Source organism: Rhamphochromis sp. 'chilingali', assembly GCF_963969265.1.
Source record: "Rhamphochromis sp. 'chilingali' genome assembly, chromosome: 16".
Lineage (NCBI taxonomy): Eukaryota > Metazoa > Chordata > Actinopteri > Cichliformes > Cichlidae > Rhamphochromis > Rhamphochromis sp. 'chilingali'.
Window position 1 is genome coordinate 26470034 of NC_137943.1, and position 23416 is coordinate 26493449.

The window sequence follows — 23416 nt, forward strand, 5'->3', positions numbered from 1 at the left end:
ACTAAAAAAAAACTACAAAATACAAATAAGCCTTTTCAAACATTACCAGCTACAATGAACTGCAAATATTCAGAGGAAGATGCACAACCAAGTCTGGAGCCAGATGCATTCATGACACAGCAGTCACATTAACAGTAAAAATTTTATTGTCTATGCAACAAAAGTGATCCCTTATAGTTAACATCAGAATATGACGGTAATCAGTCTGTATTTAAATTCACTTTGACAGCCGGTGCAGTTACATTAATACAAGTGCATTTATTTAAGACTGCAGACTGAAGTTGATCTGGACGTGGCCTTCATGTCGAGCCACATCTTTGAAAGTCTTACAGCATCTGATTTTTCTATTATAAAATAAATTACAGGGGGAAAGAAACGCTGAACAGACCTAACAGAAGACGAGAAAAAGAAATATGAGGAATGTGTGTCGTCATCAAAAGGCGTTCCAAGTAAAAAGTCCTCTCTGTATTGCTCGAGATGTGTCGTAAGGGCAACTTCTATCATTTAAACGATTTAACAGGTTTCTGGAGAGAGAGGAGTATTGCTACAATCACTATGACTGATAATTACACAATGCTGCTGCTGTAAAAATCAGCAGCACCTCCACATATAAAAATAAGCCTATAAAAAGCTGTGCAATACATCTGAACATTCAAAAATCACACAGCTACTATAAAACATGATCAAACTCTAAAATTTAAGGTTGTGCATGTACCATTTAACAGACCCCTGCAGGACAACACTTAAATGCATCGTGAGCTTCAAACTGCAGCTGTTCTATCGCTGAGGTTTACACAACATCTGGAATGTCAGCAGGCCGGAGGTGGGTCCACTTCTTTTGTGTAATTGTTACACAATTACACAAAAGAAGTGCTGATGCGCTAAACCTGACTTTTAAAGACGCCTTGGCAGAGAGCAAAGCTACACCTAAGAACAAAGAGAGGGCGGGACACTGCATCCACCCCCCCTCCTGGGTGGTGCTATTTAAAGTTTGTCCAGTTGACTTCGGAGATTATGAAGATTTTGGGGTGTGTGTTTGTGGAATATGCGACGAGGGAGGAGGCAGCTGCAAATTTAAAGTCTTCCATCCCTGGCGTCTCCTATGGCGCCCCAGACATCAAAGACGAACTCGTCGGGAAAGGCGAAGTCTCCGAGGGTCTCGTCTAACGCCATGGCGAATTCATCCGGGTTTTTCTTGTCGCGTCCGACCTCGACCATCGTAGCAGCTGGAGAGAGAGGAGGAGATAAATGAGCGTCGAGACTGAGAATCCTCTACGAGAGCTCTTAAGAAGATGAATTCAGGCATTACGCAAACTGGAAATATTTTATTTCCTTTTTTAAATGAAATCCATCTATTGCATTTAAGGCCTTTACACACCGAACGTGTGCAAATATTTATGCTGATGCTCTGTAATTATTATTCGGCTTCCCTAGATGTGTTCCCAACTCTGCCATCAAGAGTTCAAACTGCCTGACTGACATCTTGAAATTTGTATGAAAGCAGCAGTTATAAAACTGCAACAGAGAACTGGTTGAACCCCAAATCTCCATTTATGAATTTTCTTGTTTAGAAACATCAACACCAGCTCATCATTCAGGGGAAATATATTTCTTAGCATGTTCTTAAAAATCTGGTACCGGGAAGTGTTGTAAATAAGAGTCCAGGAGTTTATAAATAAGAGAGTGAGAAGATTTTCCAGCACGTTCTGAATCTGGGACAGCATCTTACTGTGTGATTTGGTGGCTCAGCATTCCCTATGCATTCTACTATCTGCTAATAAAATGTCGCCTCGGTTTAAATCCCACATTCCTGCTTCTTCAGCCTCAGCCGGCGAACAAGCACAATAAATTTCTTTGTTTTGTTGTTTGTTTGTTTTTTGTCTCTGGGGTTTGTGTGTCATGCAGTAACTGTCAGAGTGGACACACAGTGAAACCTGAGTACTTCAGCCACAGCTGGATATTAACTTTTAACTATTTGTTTGTTTAAATATTAATACTTTAGAACAAGTCTAATTTTCTTGCTGATGTTTTTAAGTGAAATAGATGTTTTTTTTGGTATGTCTTCTTTAAATTGTCCTTTGCACTACACTCTTGGAAATACAAAACCTTCATCAGCTGATCAGATTGAGGCCTGTAATCCCAAAGGAACTACAGGTATGATGGAATTTCACAGCTTCCTGCTATAATCTTGCAGAATATGAGGACCTTAGACTGATGAACTGATAAAGACCCAGGGCGAACAGTGGGTGCAGTATGATACCCGGCTTAACATTTATTTTGGGGCTTTATTTTTTTATGACCCTTTATTCTTGACAGGCCAGCAGAGTAGTAGTAGTAGGGGGAAAAATAAAACTTTAAATTAGACAATCCTTACCAAGTTCAGTGTCTCTGATGCCCATGTAGCTCTCCAGAAGGTCATCGACTTTCTTCACGGCCTTCTCCTCAAATTCTGTCGGCTAGCACAAACACACGACTCAAAGCGTTAATCCCCGAGCTCCGTATTACGTTCACTACTCTACCCAGCCCTTGTACAAGGACACCTGACAACAGTGCCTTTGTTTCATGCAGATTTGGACATTAATTCAAAATAAACACTTATTTCCTCGAGAGAAACGCACCTCATCCTCTACGGTAGCCGGACCTTTGGAGCGGAGTCTCAGAGTCCCCCTCCCTGTGCCGATCTTATTTTCACCGGCAGGTTTGGCGCCCTTTGACCGGGGTTCAAGCATATCTGTGAATAGAGAAGACAATATTAAGTAAAAGACACGGTGTGCGTGTGTGTTGTTCTGAACTTGTAAACCTGGTAAAACAGGTTTGATTTTGTAAACTGTTTATTTCCCTGAAAGGAATGCAGAGCCCACGCTGCAGTGTTTAAACGTGACTGCATTGTGAAGTTATCAGCGACATGAGCCTGGTGTCAAAACGTAGGTAAAAGGAGATCTTTCATAGGCCGCACCTTGTTTTGACAGGATTGTGACATGACACTGAAACAACCTAAACTCAAACACATATGACAACTTGTCCAAGAGAGAAAGTGTACTTGTATACTCCTCAAAGTTGGCCCGCAGTCTCTTTACCATGTGTATCAGTTGTTTAATGTGCTGAAGCTTCTGAGTCGATGCTGCTTCTTACTTACCGAAAGCCTTCATGGGCTCGACCAGTTTCAGGGTGAACGGCTTGTCTTTGGGCAGGTCTTTAAGCATGCGTGCGACCTCGTAGTGCCGCGTCCCGACGATATTTTGCCCATTAATGCACTCTATATGGTCGCCAACACAGATCACCTTCACATTGTCCGCAACGCTGCCGTCTTTGATACGCTGCCACATACAGAGAGCACAGAAAAAAGGAAACAAAAGTGATGTAATTACAGGATGCCATAAAAGCTACACGGAAAGCTGATGTTTGAGGGTTTCGTTTTTTGTTTGAAAGCAACACTAGTGCATGTGGATCAGACCGGTATTATCCGCTGTTTGTGAGCCTGTGGATGTTTAAATTATACATACTTCTGTGGAAATCCGAAGAGCAACAAAGGTCACTTTCTTCCATTTTTAATTAAAAGAGTAAGATCCAGAATAATCCTTGAATGTCAGTATAACCAGGGTCTGAGGGTTTTTTTTAGAGGTCATGCTGTGGGTTCAGGTGGTGGTGAATCAGAATCATAAAACTACTCTTAGAGCCTCTTCCCTCCATACATTTCACACAGAGCTATAAAACAAGCATCAGGGGTAGACAAGTGATCCTCACAAGAGATCACAACTCGTTAAGGATGTGAAATAAGAAACCGAGAGAAGCTTAAATCATTCAATTTCCATACAGATTAATAATGAAAAAGTCCAGCAAGTTAAGTCCGACTTAATTAAAGATCACTCAACTTACAACGGCATCACCTCACTGGCCCACAGGCTGTAGTGTTAAACACAGTCAGGTCATCAGGATGCAATGCTGTTGCAGCATCACATGATGGCACATGTGAGCAGGCCGAGACTTTATGATATTATTATACAAGAGACCGAAATATGATCTCTCTGATTCAAATGTATGTGTTGCTATTTATGCGCTTAGCTTCACATTAACAGAACATTTAGTCAACTTTTATATATTTAGCATATTTATGCTACGTTTTCTTCATCTCGTTAATTGTTTTTGTGTGTGTGCATATATATATATATATATATATATATATATATATATATATATATATATATATATATATATATATATATATATATATATATTTTTTTTTTTTTTTTTTTTTTTTTGCAGAAAAACTGAGAAAAACAACTTTTTGGGAAAAAATATAAATACTGGATTACAGTTAGTGTTCATTATCAATGAAGACTTAAACCTCAGAGGGTTAATAAGCCTTATTTTCCATTTTATTAAAACGTGTCATGCCTAATAAATCTTTTCCCTAGTGCCCTTAATGATGAATTTTGACACCTCAGTAAAAATAAATAAAGATGTCATTTCTGATGCACACCCAGAACCAAATAAGAACCAATCTATCCCAGAGTATTCTTGTTCTAATGAACCGATGTTATTCTGTATGTACTCCTGGTCTCACAGTACAGCACCGACTGACTCCGACCAGAATAGAAGCAGGAGTGGGAGGCCAAACTGACCAAGACGACATGCACATCCACAAGTCTATAGGTTGAGAAATAAATCAGCTGGCAGCTTCATTAAATGGTACCTGCAAAACATCAGTGTCACCGCCAGTGGTGGAAGAGATGCCTCCAGCATGCTGGCTGGTTTTTAAGGAATGGTTCATGTGGGCAAAGGACACAGGAAGGTGAAAACCGAGTAAATAAAGACTATGATGGAGGAGTGCTTAAATGGTCTGTCAGTTCAGTCTGAAAAATATGATAATTTGGAGGGGTTAGTACTAAAAGGGAATTTTTTTTTAACAAGGAAGGTTATCACTGTGAACTTTGCAAACCATAAACTGTGGATGCCGCTCGACTGGAGCTGTTCTTTGTGTCATTGCCCTGTTGTAGGAGGAAACTGGCTCCAATGGAGCTCCAATGGCTTTAATGCAGAGGGCAGGTGATTGTGTCCAAATTATTTTAGTCAAGTCTGCACAGGTTTTCAGAATCAATAAGAAAAGTGAACACAGGATAGAAGCAGAGAAAAAAAACGACGGTTTGCAGACGACCTCGATGTGAAAAACCTCCACTGATTTGAGTTTGACATCATTTGTCAGTAAAACATGCCAGCACTGGTGAAAGGGATTGCTAGCTCGGAGGCATATGTTTCCAAGAGCTCAGACAACTTGGATCCACTTCTATGAATTGGATTCCCATCCCGGTTCTCAACTCTGCTCACAGCTTGTTAGAATGATATGAGCTAAATCACCATTAAGCAAAAGTCAATGTCTTGACTACATTCCTCGTCTTATTTGAAACTCATTTGATGAGTGAAAGTATGTTTTGTTTTGTTTTTTTAAATATTAGCAACATGAAATTTTCTGGGTGATCCTGAACTTTTGAGCAATAATTTATATTTTAAGATTATTTCTTCACATGTATTTGAATCAAAGAGTGAAAAAAGACATGACATGTAGTGGGAAGAGAGTAGACGACAATACGAAGCATGCATGTGGACAGTGAGACTCAAAGCAGGAACCTGCGCCAGTCAGCACTTACATCCATGTGACATGAACACGCAGCTCTCAGGTTATTTAACTTTACTGTTTACTTTATATATTATGAGCGTGTGTTATTTAAGTGGGTAAAGCTGAGAGCGTGTATGTCATCATCACTGTTCAGTATAATACTTGCTGTTTGGGTTGCACATGTTTGTGTGCTGTTTTTTTTTTTTTCTTTTTGTGGAAATCAACTGTTCCAAGATGATTTACAGGTTCATTACAAAAATAATCAACATGTTTATTAAAGGGTTTATGCACACGTTCTTTGAACATTTATCTTGCTCACAGTATAATGAGCAAGATAAATGTTCATAGAGCCGCCAACGTATTGGTACACGTGGTATCACACAGTGAAAATACACCAGTGAAGGTTACAAAAACAAAACAAAAGAACAAATCCATACAATCAGTGGTTAGTGTGTACTGGTCTATCGTGTGTGCAGGTAGTCTGCCCTGCTGTAATGCTGGCAGGTTGGAATCAGTTTCTGAGGAAGCAGATACGTCTATCCTGGTTTCTGGTTGTCAACCAGGTCGTCGTCAGTCTGCCGTTATTATTCCAAATAACACTGGTCCAAGCATGCTACTGGGAAGAAATTTATATTTGAGAATCCTAGTCAGGCTGCTGACCAAACTGTGGTGCCTTTTTACAAGGTTGGGTGTGTTTGACAGAGTGGTCATTTGGGATTAGCTGGATAAAGGCATTGTCACTTCTTTTTGCGTTTTGAGACACAGGACGACGCTATAATCAGTCAGGTGTGACCCAATCCCACAAGTTGGCGACCCTACATGCATTAGTACGACTAGTTTTATTAGTAGAGAAAAGCTCCTTCCAAATTTGGATTTTCCAAATAAATCCATCAGAGAAAGATCATACATGCCAGGCTCCTTTCTCTTATTTTGAAAATTCAGTAGCTGCTAACCAGCTAGCCCTGGCACTTCCCCTCCTGTGACTACTCTTGTAGCGGTCCTTGAGCTTAATTAGCTGCTCCAACTCCACCATCTTGGACTGCTGCTGGGAACAGTAGTCCTCCACCTGCTTTGGAGGTCGACTGTGAGCTGGAGTCTCACTCAAACCGGACCCTGCAGCAGGTGGAGATCTGGTTCTTGTGCACAGAGCAAACAGCTGCAGTCCGAAATGGTGAAGCCGGACGAGAGACTCACTGAAGAAGCACCTCAATATATTAATCATTTATTATTGTCACAAAGTACCCGGCAAACATAATATTTGCAGAGGATAAACTTAATTATTTTTCACTGCTTAATATTTTACTGAGAAAGCTTGTGCAGTGTGAAATGAGCTGCACAAACACACTGTATATGTAGGGGAAACAGATGACGTTCTTCTAGCCTTGTATTAACTAATCACATTACATAACTCCACATCAATGCAAATTAAAGGTAGATTGTGATGCATTCACTGTGAGGAGCTCTGCTCCTTCTTCTTACCTTAATGAAAGCGTAGCCGGCTCCGTTGTCTGTGATTGTGAGGCCCAGAGCATCTTCCGATTTATAGACTTCTACCTCTTTTTTTAACCCTCTAACGTGGGCGAAGATAAAATCCTCGAGGCCGATCTGCCCCCCCAACAGCTTATCCATGTCTATCTTGTGTGTGTTGAGAGTGCAGAAGAGGATCTGTAGACAGAAAAGAAGCAGGAACATCATTAATATGTCACATGTGAGATGAGGTCCATCCAAGTCTGCATCTCGTATAATTAAAAATTGTTTGAAAAAATTATTTCTGTTTTTAATCACAGCATGAAAATTGAGCTGAACTCCAAAATCAAAGTTGCTGGAGTGTAGATGACTGAGCTGTGTCACTGTGCTAAATGCAGAAGTCATCAGGGAGCTCTGTGTTCATAGCAGCTGCTAAGTTATGCGGTTATGCCCTCTGCCACCCCACGGTGAAATCGGTGATAGTCCGAGCTGCATTTTAAATCGTGTTTGAAGCAAATGGGGGAAATGACCTTTACTCCTGTGTAGCTTCACACCTCACCAGGACAGAAAGAAGGGCAACACGATCACCAGAAACATGATAGACCAGAAGGAGCCTGATTTAACTCCTCTTCAGACAGAAGCTGGACAGTGAGACCCAGGAGGAAGAGTCCAGTGCTTGTGAATCATTTATCCTGCTCTGACTCACCTACACAGACATTTAAGCTGGAGCTAAGTTCTGCTTTTATCCAGATTTATTACCAGCGCTCATATTAAAGTGGTGCATCATTTCTTCGACTGCGGGATCAGCTTTGCAAGAGAAAATGATCCAGGATTCAGAGGCTGACTTGCAGATCGGGAATGTTTCGTACAGATTTATCTGCAGGATGACCTTTGTGCACCAATCAGTCACTGGCAGTGAGGCTGACCTTGTTTGGGCCTCTTTGTCCTCCTGTGTACCGACAAGTGCTATTCACACACGCATTGGCTGACGCGGCCTCTTTTGGTTGCCTTGGGTTACCAGACTATAAAAGAATTTGATTATAATGGAGGGAGGCCAGTGGAGGAGAAGGCAGAGAGAAAAAGTAGAAGTACAGGAGAAGGGGAGGCGATGGGTGTACTGTAGCTTAATTGACAGCTTTTTTTTTTTTAAACCCCCCCACCCAGCCCAGGCCAGGGTGTTACCCCCGCATGGGTGGGAGGACTGGCAGCAAACGCCTACGCCCGATTACCGAGGCTGCCGCCTGCATTAAGCTGCTTCTGTTAGAGGCAGGCAGCTCTCAGCACTCCTCTCCTCCTGCTGGGCCGCCTGCTGACGCTGCGAGTGTCGCTACTTTGCGATGAGCAGCATCACGCGCTCTCGCACAGCCTCTACTCTGACGCCCTGACTCACAAGAACAGATACTACACCTCCCACGGCCTTTGCCACGCTCACCAAAGCCCCGATAACCACATGGAAAAAGGGCAAGTCAAAAGAGAGGCGCTGCAATCTGCTCAGCATCATCCAAGACAAAGCTAGTCATGTGTCCTTAACAAGAGGATTAAAAACTCACCGAATCAGATTTAAGTTACAATTTAGAGACAAAACTGTGTCGCGGATCAATTCTTTGTGGTAATATAATGCAGGTAGTTTGTGTAAGAAAACATTTCAGTTGATATACGATAACATACGATATACTCGTTTTCTCTACTGACTTTTGCTTTTAAATAAATTATCTGCACTCAAAAGTCTAAATTGTTGACATTCCGATAAAGATAAAGAGTAACAAATATATACATATACCTACCACAGGCATTTTCAACCAACGTCTGCATAAAATCACACAGAAGCTGAAAAGTCAAACTACTCATACATATTTAAAACCCTGAACCATTGACATCTGTATCTAGTTTGTATCTCTTCTTTTTTCTTTTAAAACAATCATTAAGCTATAATTTTTGTTTAAAAAAAACAAAACAAAAGCTACTCTTGTAGAGTCCAGGAATAAAAGCATGGAAATATGCATAATAAAACCACTTTAATATAGATGGAAATAGACGTGTGACTAACCGGCTATTAACAGAGAAAGAGAGCAGCTGAAATGAGAAAATAACAATTTCCACCTTTTGTTCTCCACATCTAGACTGTATGAATCAGATCTATTATCCTCGCTTTTAAAAATATATATATAGAAGGTAAGTCTAGAAAAATAGAGCCCCTAATTGCACCTGCCTCTGAAGTATACCCCGGCATTGAAGCAGTATTGACTCAAAGCTTAGGAAACCTGTTTCTTTGGCAACTGAACCGCTGCCAATTTACAGCCTCTTCAGCTAGCCTCTAGTCTTTTAACGGCAGAGCCGAGGGTCAGAAAGATTACAGAGGAAGCATCAAGCTCAAAGTGGGATCTCACTCATACGTAACGCCTTCATAAGCTGCTGTGTTTTTTTTTACACTTTCCATCTTCTGCTGTTACTTTTTTGCATTTTTAGGGCTTAACTGGGAATGCTGAGCTAAGCTCTGTGTATTGTGGTGTGGCTGTTTTCCAGCAGGAAACCACATCCATCAGCATTTAGGCCTGTGTAATCATTTACCTAACTGCGGATGTGAGACTCTTCAGGATGAAGGCTGAGGGAGGGGTGATTTTGGAAAGGTGGTGCAGAAAAAGCATAGTTTATTATGAAAAGCCTGTTTTTAATTAACTGAAACATGATCTTTCTGATCCCGGCTGACAAACAATCCAGCCCTGATCGTGTGGTCCAGAGTGGAGAGGGCAGATGGGTCATTCTGAGTCAAATCAGCACCAGTTTTTTGCTCAACTGCCTCAGATTAGCATAAAAATATTATGCTACAAAGTCTGAACATATCTATTGAGTGTGGGAAATCTTAGCTTCATATATTCAATTGTTTTCAACATATATTTGGATTAATGGTCTTTGGATCCCCCATCACAACACTCTACTGGGGGATACTTTAGGCTGGACACCATCACACATTTTGGATATCTTACAAGCAAACACCAAATCTTTCCAGAAAAGTCAAATTGAAGATGTTTTTTTTAAATACCACAATGAACTTGAATGAAAATACTTCGACTACTTCTACCATCTTTAAACTAGTTCTTTCTACAGGTCTTCAATTTCCAAGTAAATTCAAGTTCTCAGGATTCGATGTTGAACTTCAGCTACTCTTTCTTTTCAGATTGCTGAAGTCCATTTAAGTTTTGGATGACATACCTTAAGTAGTTTTATAGATAAAGTGATTTGAAAAAATAAAATAAAATAAATAACTTCTGAGAAAAGGCTGGAAAAACCACCAAAGTCTCCAGAGAATTATTATTATTATTATTATTAGCAAACTAATAAGTATGGAAAGCTAACATTTGGTATCATCACTTCTCTTTTTTCTGTTGTCCCAATTCACAACATCAGTTGTTTATTTTACCTGCATATGTCACATTAATTGAACTTATTTTCACCCTTGCTGTCCACATCCCAACAGTCGGGCCAACCTCACAATATTAGACCTGCTTTTTACAGTAATCTGATCACTGATGTTTTGCCTCACAGATATTACTTTAAATACACTGGCCTCATAATTTAAATATAACCATCCGCCACTTTGACACCACACACATGACAGAAAATAAAGAAAAGCAGGATAGGTCCCTCTTTAAAAGCATGTGCTGACTAGAATACTTAAACTGGCATTAGTTCATGGGGATGGACGGGTAACGTAGGTTTATTTTAATGTAAACAAATAGATGTAAATGTTCTTTTAAGGAACATTTCATTTACAAAACAGATGAGCAGCCTTGGCTATCTTAAACACTGCCTTTATTTGATAGAGAAGGACAGGAAAGTGGGGGAGGAAGACGTGCAGCAAAGGGTTTGGACTCAAACTCAGCCTTGGGGAATACGATCACCTGCTCAAGCAGAGTTAAACTGGTGCCTAGCTTGAAATGGCTTTTAAAGAAATTCTTCCATTCATATTCACATCTGTGTAGCAATGCTAACATCACCTGACTGGGAGTATTAGTACATTCTACTGAAAACCGTCAGGTTACTGTGACCCAACTGCAGCTTCCACATTTATAAAACCATCTTAGTGTGCCACTTTGGAGCGTCCAGCTTTCAGTCAACACGTCTGACAGCCCTGCTCTGGACGGAAAACAGATTCGATTTTTATACAGTGTGAAAGTGCACTGAAAATAAATCATGTTTACCTCCCAGGTTAAAGATTAACTTTGAGGAAGACGGTTCATTGATGTTGAAACACATTCTTAGCTTGATGTGAAACCTGGACAGTAAGTTTCCATTTAAGTGTCTCTAATTTCCTGAGAATAAGCTGTATTAGTTGAAATTAAGCCAAGTTTAGCTGGTTTATTGGTGAAGAATAATTGATGAGAAACAGTCCACAGATACCTGGATGTGTTTTGTTTTTTTTTGTTTTTTTTTTAATCCACTGCTTCAGAGAGCTCACGAAAGGCTGTTAAACAACCTGAGGTTAAACTCTCCTCTGGTGCACCACCACACCCATCATAGATGATAACGAAAACTAGTTTTCTTTTCACCCGTGGCTGTTTTTGTCTCCACGCGGTTCCTCCAGAGATACCGATGGAAAAATGAAGTTGCCGTGACAACAACTCCACCACAGCTGGTAAACAACCACTTAAGTCGCTTAAAAACAAGCTGTGGTCCAGTGAAGAGTGAGCACACACCTGGGGTCTGTTTCTGCAGCGTCGCACTCCTCGTTAGCTCGTTTCTTGCGGGCATGCGATGAGCACACAGACAAGAGTTCCTGCTAATTTGCTTATCACATGTGTAATGAACCACTATTACCAGTAAGCTCATGTTCCCTGGAATCGTGTTGCAGGATCATTTAAATGCATGTTATTAGAAAGCAAAGCTGGGGGTGTTTAACTTGGCCAGGTCGCTCTTATAATACTGATCCCACTGGGACGTCCCGATAACAGTTTCAGCTCAAGAGGATTGATCGTTATGAAGGTTAAAAAATAAACTTTGGGGAAATAACCCACCAGCTGTGAATAAGTTACCCAAATAAAAAAAAAACAAAGCCTTAAATTAATCCCTGCTGAAAAGACTTAGCTAAATAATGATCATTATAAGCTTCATAAAAACAAGTGGCAGATCTGATGGCCAGGATCCAAGTGGCCAACTACTGTATAAATATTGTACTTTCACAATGTACTTACAAGGATCAGATGTGAGGCGAAGAGTGTATTTGTGTGGCGTCTAATGCCAAGATTGGTCCCAATAAATCCAACCTAAATCTTGGCATTGCTCATAAACTGCACTGTGTTGGCACATTTCTTCTTGTCCGACTCACCTGTTTTGATTTCTATAAACTAAAGCTAATCAAACAATATAAATGATTATTACTATTGCAGTCGGACGACCGCTGGCCACTTTCTGACGTTAAAAACCTCTGGTTGCCTAGGTAACCCACTAGTGCATTTACTATAAGTCAATCAACAGCATACTGCGTCCTCATTGGCAGCTCAAAGTCGTTGAATCTCATTCGCTTTCTGTGCGCTCTCTTGCTTTATCAGCATACATCTTCATAGTAACTTGGTGCAGAGATAAGAGGGCAACACATGCAAAACTGCTGCTTGCTTACCAGACAGTTCTTTGGAAAACAGCGCGAGCATTCCTGAGAAATGCCTCAGACCTCCGGACAGTAAAAAGGTCTGAATCGATAAGTAATAGAGATTCTTAAAAAAACAACAACAACAAAAACAACATATTTTGTGCACTTTTCCTGTCTTCTGCAACAAGTTTAAATGTTATTATTCTATAAGCCTCAATATTAACTATTTGAACAAGCTGACCTTATAATAAACTTGTAACTAAGCCCACATTTGGATTCTTTACCCACAGACCTTTAAAAATAAGCCCCAAACTGTCTGGCACTCACATAAACACAAATTTACTGTAATTAATCCGATCCTCCTGTGTCTTAGTGACAGAGCTCCGATACTGGTAAATTGTATTTGTGGACTTTCCTTTCTGGGGTTAGACTTTATTAGTACAGCAGCTCTATCCAGTCTTTAGTGACATAAACACTTTAAGCACACGTCACTTTTTGATTCTGCTTTGTTGATGTTTTACTCACCCTTTCATTCAAGTAGTAGTTTGTCAGTAAAGCTCATCTTATCTCATCTTATGCGAGCTCTGTTGTTTTTCAGCCCATATTTTTGTTTATTCTCCTCACATGATTTACAGTTTGATCATCTCAGAATAATCTGTCATTCAGCTGGGAAAAAAAAAAATCAAAAAAAAATCACTGACTTATTGAACTGATAACCACATTCGTGTGAGTACTCAGCCTGACTGATAATGCCAGGGTAAATGAACACAGATAAAGAAAAGATAACCTGGCTATGTTGAGCTTGCTTCATAGTAAAGGGCCTGCGATCACCCTATTTATAACATTGAGTGGCAGAAATAAGGTAAAGATTTTAGATAAGAGTTAAAAAAAAAAAAAAAAGCACTGATAGGGAAACATGTTCACTTCAAAAAGCACTCATTCCTCATTTCCTGTATGCAGGTTTGGTTGGTTTGCATACTGTTGAGGTAACAGGTCTGCATTATTTCTCACAATTCGATTAAAAAAAAAAACAAAGAAGAAGAAGAAGGACTTTTATGCATGAATAAAAGACCTACTAAGCATTCTAATCCATGTCATTTTAATATGGGACAAACAGTCTACAACTGGGCAACCTGAACTGCTGTTTATCCTGACTTGGTTTGTTTTTTACGACCTCCAGGAAGTGAGTGCTGGAGCCTAGTAACACAAACAACAGACTCAAGCCCAATCAAATAAGATTGTTTCACCTAATTCCCCTACTACACCACCACTACCCTCCACCAGCAGCACCAGATTAAGAAACGTCTGGCTGTGAACTACCTGGAGGAAAACAAAAACAACAAGGCATACGTCCATTTCGCACGACCGTAGCCCAGATATTCAAACTACAGGCAAATGGCTGAGTGCTTTCTGCTCATCAGGTGGACAAGAAGCAACGTCACAGGGCCACACCTGAGGCTGTAACTCACTGCGGGTGTAAGTCCAATAAACAGACTTTGACCTGAGCTGAACGAGCACGTCAAGATTGTAATATCATATTGGTGTATCATTTGTGGCTCATAACACGCATGCACACTTATCTTAGTCATCATAAAGCGTTTGCTTTAGTATGCGTTTAGCCATTTTTTATTTCGATTCCAGTTTGTTTGTTTTTTAATCTTCCTCTGCTCTTTGCTTTCTAGATCAAGTTACTGATTCTCGGCTTTAGTGTGAGATAAAAAAGTAACAAAGTTATTCCTCAGACATGAATGTGAATGTGACTTGGACAATATGACTTCGTTCAGCAAAAGCCATAGATGAAAGTTCAGTGAATGCCTGTCACCTGACCCACTCAGAACCAGCTGTACAACGACCAAACTGCACAAGTTTCATGTCTGCGATGCAGAGGAACAGAAACAAGCAGTGGTACCCTTAATGTGTCATCCTGTTTCTGATAATTTACCAGAGAAAACACCAATTAGGGTACTAGAGGTATGTGACGAAATTGCCACGAAAATTGACGAAATTGCCGAAATTGCCACTTATTTTTATTTACCACTGAGAGAACATATAGATCATTACGTTTAGATCTTTGATCTGGTACTCTAGTTCCAATTAAATCGAACTAATCAATTTTCCCTCTTGGTGCGGTTTGTTCGTGTAGGTGTAAACACAGTTAACGCACTCAGGTTTGGACCAAAACAACCACACGAGACCCTTTGGAGTGAGTGGTCTCGGTGTGGTTCCAAACGAACTTCAGAGTGGTTCATGTTTGGTGTGAACGTGATCCGATTCGAACTAAAATACCAGGTTTACGGTACAAGTTTGGGCTAAAAATGTCCTGTATTGTTTGTACTCTGAATGCAGGAAGATGCTAAAGATATTAAAAAGTCTGCACAAGCCGTGAAAGGAACGTAAATTCTCAGCGTTGTCTAATAGTCCAGAACACGTCACCTTCTCCCTGAATTTACTTTTGTTGCTCCCGTCCCAGAATCATCTGGCCAATGAGCGGCCTGAACATCCTCACGTGGTTTGTAGTGATGCATTTTGGTTTGCTCATAGTCAACTTAGATTTTTCTCTGCGTGAAAACAAACCAAACCAGGAGAAAAATGCACAAGTTTACAAACTCATCAAAACAATTTTGGACCAGAGTAAACATAGGTGTGAAAACGGCTTAAGAGTAGGGTGGGGCAGGTTTGAGATGTGTGTTTAAACTGTTTTCTTATCTTGGTTTATAGTCTGTACTGTGGTGAAAAATATAATAAAAAAAGACTCTTGAAGAAAAATTTGAGATTCTGTTTACTCAAGTTGTACAAAGTTGTGGTTTAGTTTAGTTTCAAGCAGTTTTACAAAAGCAAAAACTGATTTTTTTTTTGCTTTTGATCACAGAAACCGCCCTACTGAGAGTTTTTAATGATTTGCTTTTAACTGTTGACTCTGGTTGTGCTGCTGTCTTAGTAACCCTGGACCTGACAGCAGCCTTCGACACTGTTGATCACAACATACTGCTATCCCGCCTTCAACATTGTGTCGGTTTAAAGGGCACTGTCTTAAAGTTTTTCCAGTCCTATTTGAATAATAGGAGTTTTTCTGTTCACCTTGGTGAACTGTCATCTCCCAGAGCTCCTTTAACCTGTGGCGTACCTCAGGGGTCCATACTAGGCCCCCTGTTGTTTATTCTATACTTGCTCCCTCTGGGCGATGTGCTCCGTAAACATAATGTGTCCTTCCACATCTTTGCCGATGATATTCAGATCTACCTCCCTCTGAGGTTGAACTGCAATGTTTCTTTGCAGCCGCTACTCTCCTGCTTGTCTGACATTAAGACTTGGATGACTCTTAACTTCTTACACCTTAATGAAAGCAAAACTGAAGTCATTGTGTTTGGGCTTCCTAAAGATCCCAATTTCTCTCTTGACTTTTTGGGACCCCTAACCTCCGATTGCACTTCTTCCATTAAGAGTCTTGGTGTTATTTTTGACAATGCTTTTAAACTTGATAAACAAATCAGCTCTGTAGTTAAGGGATCTTTTTATCATTTGCGGATTTTAGCCAAAGTCAAGTCTTACCTTTGCAGGAACGATCTAGAAAGAGTGGTCCATGCTTTTATTACTTCACGGCTAGACTACTGCAATTCCCTCTATGCTGGCCTAGATCGTTCCTGTCTACATCGCCTTCAACTGGTGCAGAACGCTGCCGCTCGCCTGTTGACCGGTTCAAAAAAAAGAGACCACATCACTCCGGTTCTCTGCTCTCTCCACTGGCTCCCAGTTGCCTTTAGGATTGATTTTAAAATCTTACTGCTGGCTTTTAAGGTTTTAAATGGCACTGCACCTTCTTACCTGTCAGAACTCCTTAGTACTTATCGCCCCAGGAGATCTTTGAGGTCAGCCGACCTGATGCTTTTAGATGTTCCCAGGTATAAATTAAAGACAAAGGGAGAGAGGGCGTTTGCTGTGGCTGCACCCAGACTGTGGAACAGCTTACCTCCTCACGTCAGACTCTCCAAAAGCCTAGAAACTTTTAAAACCGCTCTTAAAACTCACCTCTTTTCATTGGCTTTTAGAAAGGTTTAATTTATTTGTTTTATTTATTTTTATTTTTTATTTTTATCAGCGAGGTGTTACTACGAAATTGTGTTCTATTGTATTTTATCTGTATTTACTGTACAGCACTTTGGTCAGCCTTGGTTGTTTTTAAATGTGCTCTATAAATAAACTTGACTTGACTTGACTTGACAATGTCATGAAAACAGGATATAAAACTGATTTTGTTGCAGGCTTTTAACAGAGTTTAAATCCGTTTTACAATCCTGAAAATTTCACGTAGCCATCTCCTGTATGTAACGATTCATGTGGGCTAAAAAAATGACTGCAAATATTCAAAGTGTGATGGCAAAATTTTGCATGGCTTTGTAACATATAGTCAAGTTATTGTACAAGAGGGGGGAGGAATCAGCTGATTTTGAGTGGGTCAGGTGGGAAACGCTGAATGATTTTCCATAAAATGACCCAGCTTCCAATTAAAAGCACAACAACAGAGGCTCAGAGTGAACTGAGACATGCCTTAATGCAACCGTTTCTTGGAAAGAAATGTGTAACCTATTATAGGCACAACAAGGAAGACAACACCACTGTTCATACTGTTCATGACATAATTTGTATCTGGTTGAGCCAAGATCTCATGTAACCTCACAGAGCGGCTGGTTTACAAACAACCACAGTCTGTGCAGCTCCAAATAAATCAGCTTACATTATTTAGTCCTCCATAACTTCATTTACAAGGATGGTTGACTTTAAAGTATAAAAATATAGATTCGATTTAACAGTTTAGCCAAAACGTAACTGAATAAACATAAAAGAAAGAGTATAAAATGAATCGAACTAGCTGCACAGCTGTGACAACTCAAAAAACATTCTGATGTCCAAAACTTTAAGCAACACAATTACCCTAAAAATTACCGGAAAACACGACTTGACTCGCTCATATTTTAACCTTTAAAAAACAAACATGTAACTATTTAGTGGCTTATAAAAACATAAGACTACGCCTTTCAAAAAAGCAAAAAATGTTATGTTGATATGAAATCCAAAGATCCAAAGGTCTTTATGACAGCTAAACCAGATGGCACATCCAATAACGGCTGATAGTCGGTTTTGAGTGCCAACTGCATTTGACAGTTTAGCAATACCTAAAATCTCACAGCCTCTTGATGTACTCTTCAGGAAATGCTCACATCTCTTAAAGCGGCATGAAACAGCTCTTTCTGGCAGAGAAATACACCTCGCTGCCACTACCTTCAAGTACTTCCAGATAAAACTGGACTGAAAACTGCAAAATCATTTTATTTTTCCTCACAGAAAATGTTCATTCACTCAAAGCTCAAGCACAAAACTCTCCCGGTTAAATCATCAGTCCCAGTGATAAACGGCTCTATTACAATATTTTGGATTCTCTGGTCAAAAGTCACAGGTATAGGTTTGAGAGAGCTTTATTTTAGTGGAGAAAACCAGCCAAGCATTGCATACAGATCATTGTCAAAACTGAAAAATCTGTCATTTTAATAGCTAAAGGACCTGTGGGGCTTATTGTAAACTGTAACTCATGCAAAGCTACTCTAGCACCGTCCAGAAAATAAAATATCAAGCTAGCACAATAGGTCAACGTTAATTAAAGCTGAAGACTAAAACATAAAACCTGTTGGTTATATCATCCATTTGGGTGGGGTGACACCAAGCTCCGTTACATTTCAGAAAACAATTACATAAACCGGTCTTAGACTTCTCTAAGTGTCATCCCCTTTTGTAGATCTCCATCAGAGAACACTGACTAGCTGATATTGAACAGTAAAATGTCCTGTCTGCTGTGTGCTTTAGAAATGCATAAAATAAAATACTAAACATGGTATATAAATAAAATGTATTAAGGTTACGATTACGCCGTATTCAGAGTGTACACTCCCAGATAAAAGATGTCACTGTTAATTTAATAGAGAGCTAAACAAAGGTGAAATAATACATGATTTTTTTTTTGTTAAATCTTGGAAACGTTGGAGAAAAAAAAATCAGTTAGACTTTAGCAGTAATGGCCTTTTTTAAAATCTTTGTTTGTTGAGGGGGAGATTTGAGGGCTCCAGCCCCCCGCAACACTGATAAGGATAAGCGGAAGAGAACGAATGGATGGATAATTCGGGCAAATGCAACAAAATAAGATATTATACAGCAACCATACTGAATAATATTGTCTGACATTCTTACTTTGCTCCTGTAAAGCAAAACTTTTTTGGCTTTAAATTAGCATTACTGCTGTCTTTTGCTGATCCTGTTACCAGCCACGTTCAGACTGCAGTGCAACAAGGTTTGGTGGTGTTTACGGAAGGAGGAGGCCATGGGCAGAGCTGCTTCCCTGGGTCCTCTGGGACAATTTATCTGCTTAGATTTGAGGCTGTGCCCACTGAGCCGGACACGAGGGACTTCCTGTGGTAAAAACCGTGGAGTCCATGAAACATTATCACATCTAACTCCCTCGCTCTGTCTCCATTTAAATGTCACAGGTCTGATTGATAAGACATTTTGTAAATAAAAAGCCAGAAAAGAAATGTACTGGCTTTCTTTATATTCTTTTACAGTAAAAGAGAAATGGTTAATGAGTACCTAAAAACACTCATGGCTGCTATCAATGTGAGATAACTGCTTAACGGCATAACTTAGTATGTTGACATTGAGTAATTTTTTTTCCTGTGCTACCTGCTAGGCAAGCATTGAGGCATTAGCAGGAAATAACTCTTTATCTCTCAGTGTGACAGCAATCTAAATAAACTAGCGTCAATGTGAATCTCCGGTGATCCCTGTAGTGCAGGTTTTCTCTCGTCACCCTTTACGTGGTCATAAAACAAGTCACAGAGGAGCAGGTTTGAGGCTGGTACTTAAGCGCAGTGAGAGTTCAGTCTCTGAACGTGCTGTGAGGCAGTTGTTGTAATGAGACAAGTTCAAACAGAGGCAGGAGATTCCTCACCGAGGGTCATTCATGAACGTGACGGGACAAATGCCATTTAGACACAAAAACTGAGGGATTAAGATTAATTAAAGATAGTTTTATTCCATCAAGTCAGAGTTTCAGAGGAGCGGCACGCCATTATCAGGAGTATATCTACACATGACGTGATTCACTGTATACCAATGCTACTGAAACAAATTCCTTTCCAGTTACTGCGCGCCTGTTGAATGAGGTGGTTGTAATTGTTGTGTAACGTAATCTGTCTCGATACAGCTTCATGTCGCCATGCATCATCCTCTGAAGGAGGAAGGAGTGCGTTTCTGTCAGCGTGAATTTTAAACTGGAGCTTAAAATGAGTTGGTTTGCACTCACTAGTTTATCACTTTTAAACTTTTTTCCACCATGTTTGACTTTAATTCCTATTCTTCAGTACAAAGATGTGCATATACTCCCATATCATAAGTTCCGCCTACAATGTTGACATGCAGTGTTTGTTATGTCTGTGCTGAGCTAGAAGAAATGCAATTTCAGTCTACTTTGCACTCCTTGTTGCATGCCAATTTTGAAGCCATTTTAAAGGTACCAGTTATTAAAATACAACCCTGAAGAAAAGTTTGTTTTTTTTAATGGAAAGGCAAACAACAGACTTATGGTCTCATACTTGTTCTTTCTTGATCAGCACTTTATTGCTTATCCAATAATTGTTACATTTGAACAAAGCTCATATAGGCTTCACACTTTCTCCTCATGCTGGAAGAAAACTTTTTAGGGCAGCAAACAACAGGATATTTGACTTATTTTAATTTAAGACAATGTGTTTTATCTTATTTCAATTTAACACTTTTTAATTTAACATAAAACTTTTTTTTTTTTAGTTAGTTTAGTTTCAAATTCTTCAGTTCCTGAAGGAGCTGCATAGTTTTTACAAATTGCATGGTTCAGAATAGCTAGAACTGTACTGTTGTCCCCAGATGGTTGTATTCAGTTAAGCTGGACTAGACTATAATACAAACAGTTCAGTTTGTCAGCAATAAAACTGACTGAAGTGAGAGAAAGACTGAGGACTTTGTTATTAGATAAAATGAATACTGATAAAGTTTACCTTTATGGGCAGAATCTGCAGGCAAAAAAAGGTGATAAATCACAATAATAGCTTATCGTGAGTTAAGTGTTGTGATAATATCGTATAGTCGTACCTCTAAAAACCACCCAAATGCTAAGTGAATATTTAAATTAGCCTTTCATTACACTGGAACCAAAAATAATGAACAGGATTTTTTTTTTTCCTTCTAAGACGTGGACGCCCAGCTTGAGATGATCTGTGGGTCAGATCTGGTTTAAGGTCTGCCACACTGATGCTGCAAGAGATGTATGTAGCCACTGTTACGTCACCGACTGGCTTGTGAAGCTTGAGCTGAAGGTTTTCAGTATTTCAATATTTCACCTCATATAAAAAAGCTTCACGCTGCGTAATAAAACCCATCACCTGACACCTACACTATCAAAACGGTCACTACTCCATTTGTAGGAAGCTGTGTTTCAACTTCCTTTATATAGAGGCAGGAGAGGAAGAAAATGAGCAAAATCGTAGGACTTCAGGGTCCGCTCTGAAAATATGTTCCTGAAATTTTTATTCCAGCTTCTGGATGTATTCCCCCTTGCCCTGCAGGCTTTTAGGAGTAAATATCTGTGTATTTCCAATGCCAGAAGGCCTAATATCAAAAACTAGTGATTGAAAAAAAAAAAAAATCACTGGGAAATTCTTTTTAATAAGAACAATGGGAAAAGGAGCCAAGAATGGTTCTCCATAGACTTCTGTAGAACCGTGAGTCTTTGAGTCGCACCCTGCTGGGTACTAATGCACTTCCACACAGGATTCCCTTTTCAGACTCAGACGCTACACCCATCGAGTTGGGTGTTAACATATTCAAATAGCATCAAGCTGAAAGCCAGAACCCAAGACGTCCTGGCAGGTGATTTCGGTTTAACGACATGATGGATGTTATGCACTTTACCCGTCAGGTAAACAAAAGACACAAATGCCACTAACGCTTTCCTTTTAAAACCAGAGCTTAAACTGTACAACTTCAGAGGAGGACGTAGAACACACTTTTGTCTTGAGAGCTTTCGTGTTTTACCGCAATAAAACAGCATCTAAAAATAGATGCATGTTCATTTGTAAGGCATCCAGTGACTGCATGTAGCACCCATGGTTTTACAGGGTTTAAGGTGTACAGAGTAGTACACTAGAGTGAGCAGGGTGTGTCTTTACAAACATGAGGCAATCATAGACTTTTAATGGCCACAACGCAATTACACTCTCAGAAAAGCCACTTATAAAAAGTGTTTAGCCCAACCTGAAAGAAGCAGTGAGATCTTTAAGAGTGGAAGGGGAAAGTCCTTATTCTGAAGAGGAAGTCACTGTAATTGTAAAACAACAAAAAACTAGTAATCTACTGGATTATATACACTGGTGATGTGAATAGTTGAGAAAATAAGTCAGTCTTGACATAGAAATAGGAGTTTGGAAATAAGTTTCTATGGTTTTGATATTGTGTCATTCCTCATATGGTTTATTTTGATTTTATATGTCTTGTTGACATGTCTGGGACTGTATTTGTATCCATCTATTTTGGTTTTCTTCTTTGTTTTTTAAATGTTATATGTTCTGATAATCATGTCAAGTGTGTTTTGTTTGTCACACATTTACGACATCGTGAGCTGGAAGAAAGATCATTTCCGTAACTCAAAGTACTATTTATTCCTAAATACTTCCTGCCAACAAAGTCCTGCATTTACACTACTGTTGTGTATATGTAAACCATTTTCAGGGGCTCATAGCATAAACCTTGAAAAAGTTCAGCTACACTTTTTAAAAAATTTGAAAAGTACTTTTTCCCCTAATTTCTTAACTTTCTGAAATATTGGATCAGTGATTTCCTTTGAACCTTCCCAAGTATTTAAGTTAAATTACCTGTCAGGTTTAAAGGGAAAAACATTCGTGTTTTCCTAAACATCTACCAAGTGTGCTAGCATACTTCACGTACTCCCTGTAAAATCCAGCTTCAACACCTAAACGCAGCGCTAAATCACTGACACCCCCCACCCTTCCTGTGACAACAGGTGAGATCTTACCTCAGGTGGAGTTATATTAAACACCTCTGCTATCTTCGCGTACAACTCCTTGACATTGCCAAATCCCTCGATCCTGCCGGTGGGACTTCCGTGCGCCAGCTGCGTGTGGAAGACCAGTTTGGGCCGCAGGTTGGCAGGTGGCGCCGGGAGCCCCGCTCCATTCACCGCGGATTTACTCAAGCTCCCCGCACCTGTGTGCCCGCCGCTGACAACTTCGTTTTCCACCAAATGCTCCTTTGTTGACTTGTTTTTCTTCTTCCATGGTCCCAACGGCATTTTTTTTTCTTATTTCGGGTTATCTTTTTCGATGTGGGATGAAAAAATCCGAGCCTCTGCTATAACATTGAAGTAGCTAACCTGTTGAGTTCGTGTTCTCCTTTATTTGCTTCCTCCTTCCCTAAAAGCCTTTCTTCATTCCTTCCACCACTCTTCCTCTCCTCAGCTGGCCACTTCTTTAACTTTGTTCTTCGATAGCGACTCGGCCCTCGCTTGCAAATAAACCGTGTAAATATTCAACAGGTAGGGGGGTGAGTTGGATAAGCCCTGATACAACCTGCCGCCGCTACTCGGTCCTCGGCTAACAATAGCTGCTCTGTATGCCTATCAGCATGCCCTGGGACGCAGGCGCAGTGGGACGAAC

At 40.0% G+C, this 23416-nt stretch overlaps 1 protein-coding gene across 1 annotated transcript; it reads right to left on the reverse strand.

The window, feature by feature from the left end:
* Positions 1-137: 137 nt before the first annotated feature.
* Positions 138-23377, reverse strand: gipc2 (GIPC PDZ domain containing family, member 2). Its single transcript, XM_080861982.1, has 6 exons — positions 22777-23377; positions 7094-7279; positions 3137-3317; positions 2619-2731; positions 2375-2456; positions 138-1226 (listed from the first exon to the last, which is right to left on the reverse strand). The coding sequence occupies exons 1-6, from the start codon at positions 23050-23052 to the stop codon at positions 1075-1077; spliced, it is 990 nt and encodes a 329-aa protein (XP_080718108.1). The 5' UTR covers positions 23053-23377; the 3' UTR covers positions 138-1074.
* Between the last annotated feature and the right edge of the window lie 39 nt (positions 23378-23416).

Coding starts and splice junctions, on each gene's coding strand:
- gipc2 (XM_080861982.1), bottom strand. CDS start 23,052: ATGCCGTTGGGACCATGGAAGAAGAAAAACAAGTCAACAAAGGAGCAT. Junction 2,457..2,618: donor CGGCTACCGTAGAGGATGAG/GTGCGTTTCTCT, acceptor TGTTTGTGCTAG/CCGACAGAATTTGAGGAGAA. Junction 1,227..2,374: donor CATCAGAGACACTGAACTTG/GTAAGGATTGTC, acceptor CTCTCTCTCCAG/CTGCTACGATGGTCGAGGTC.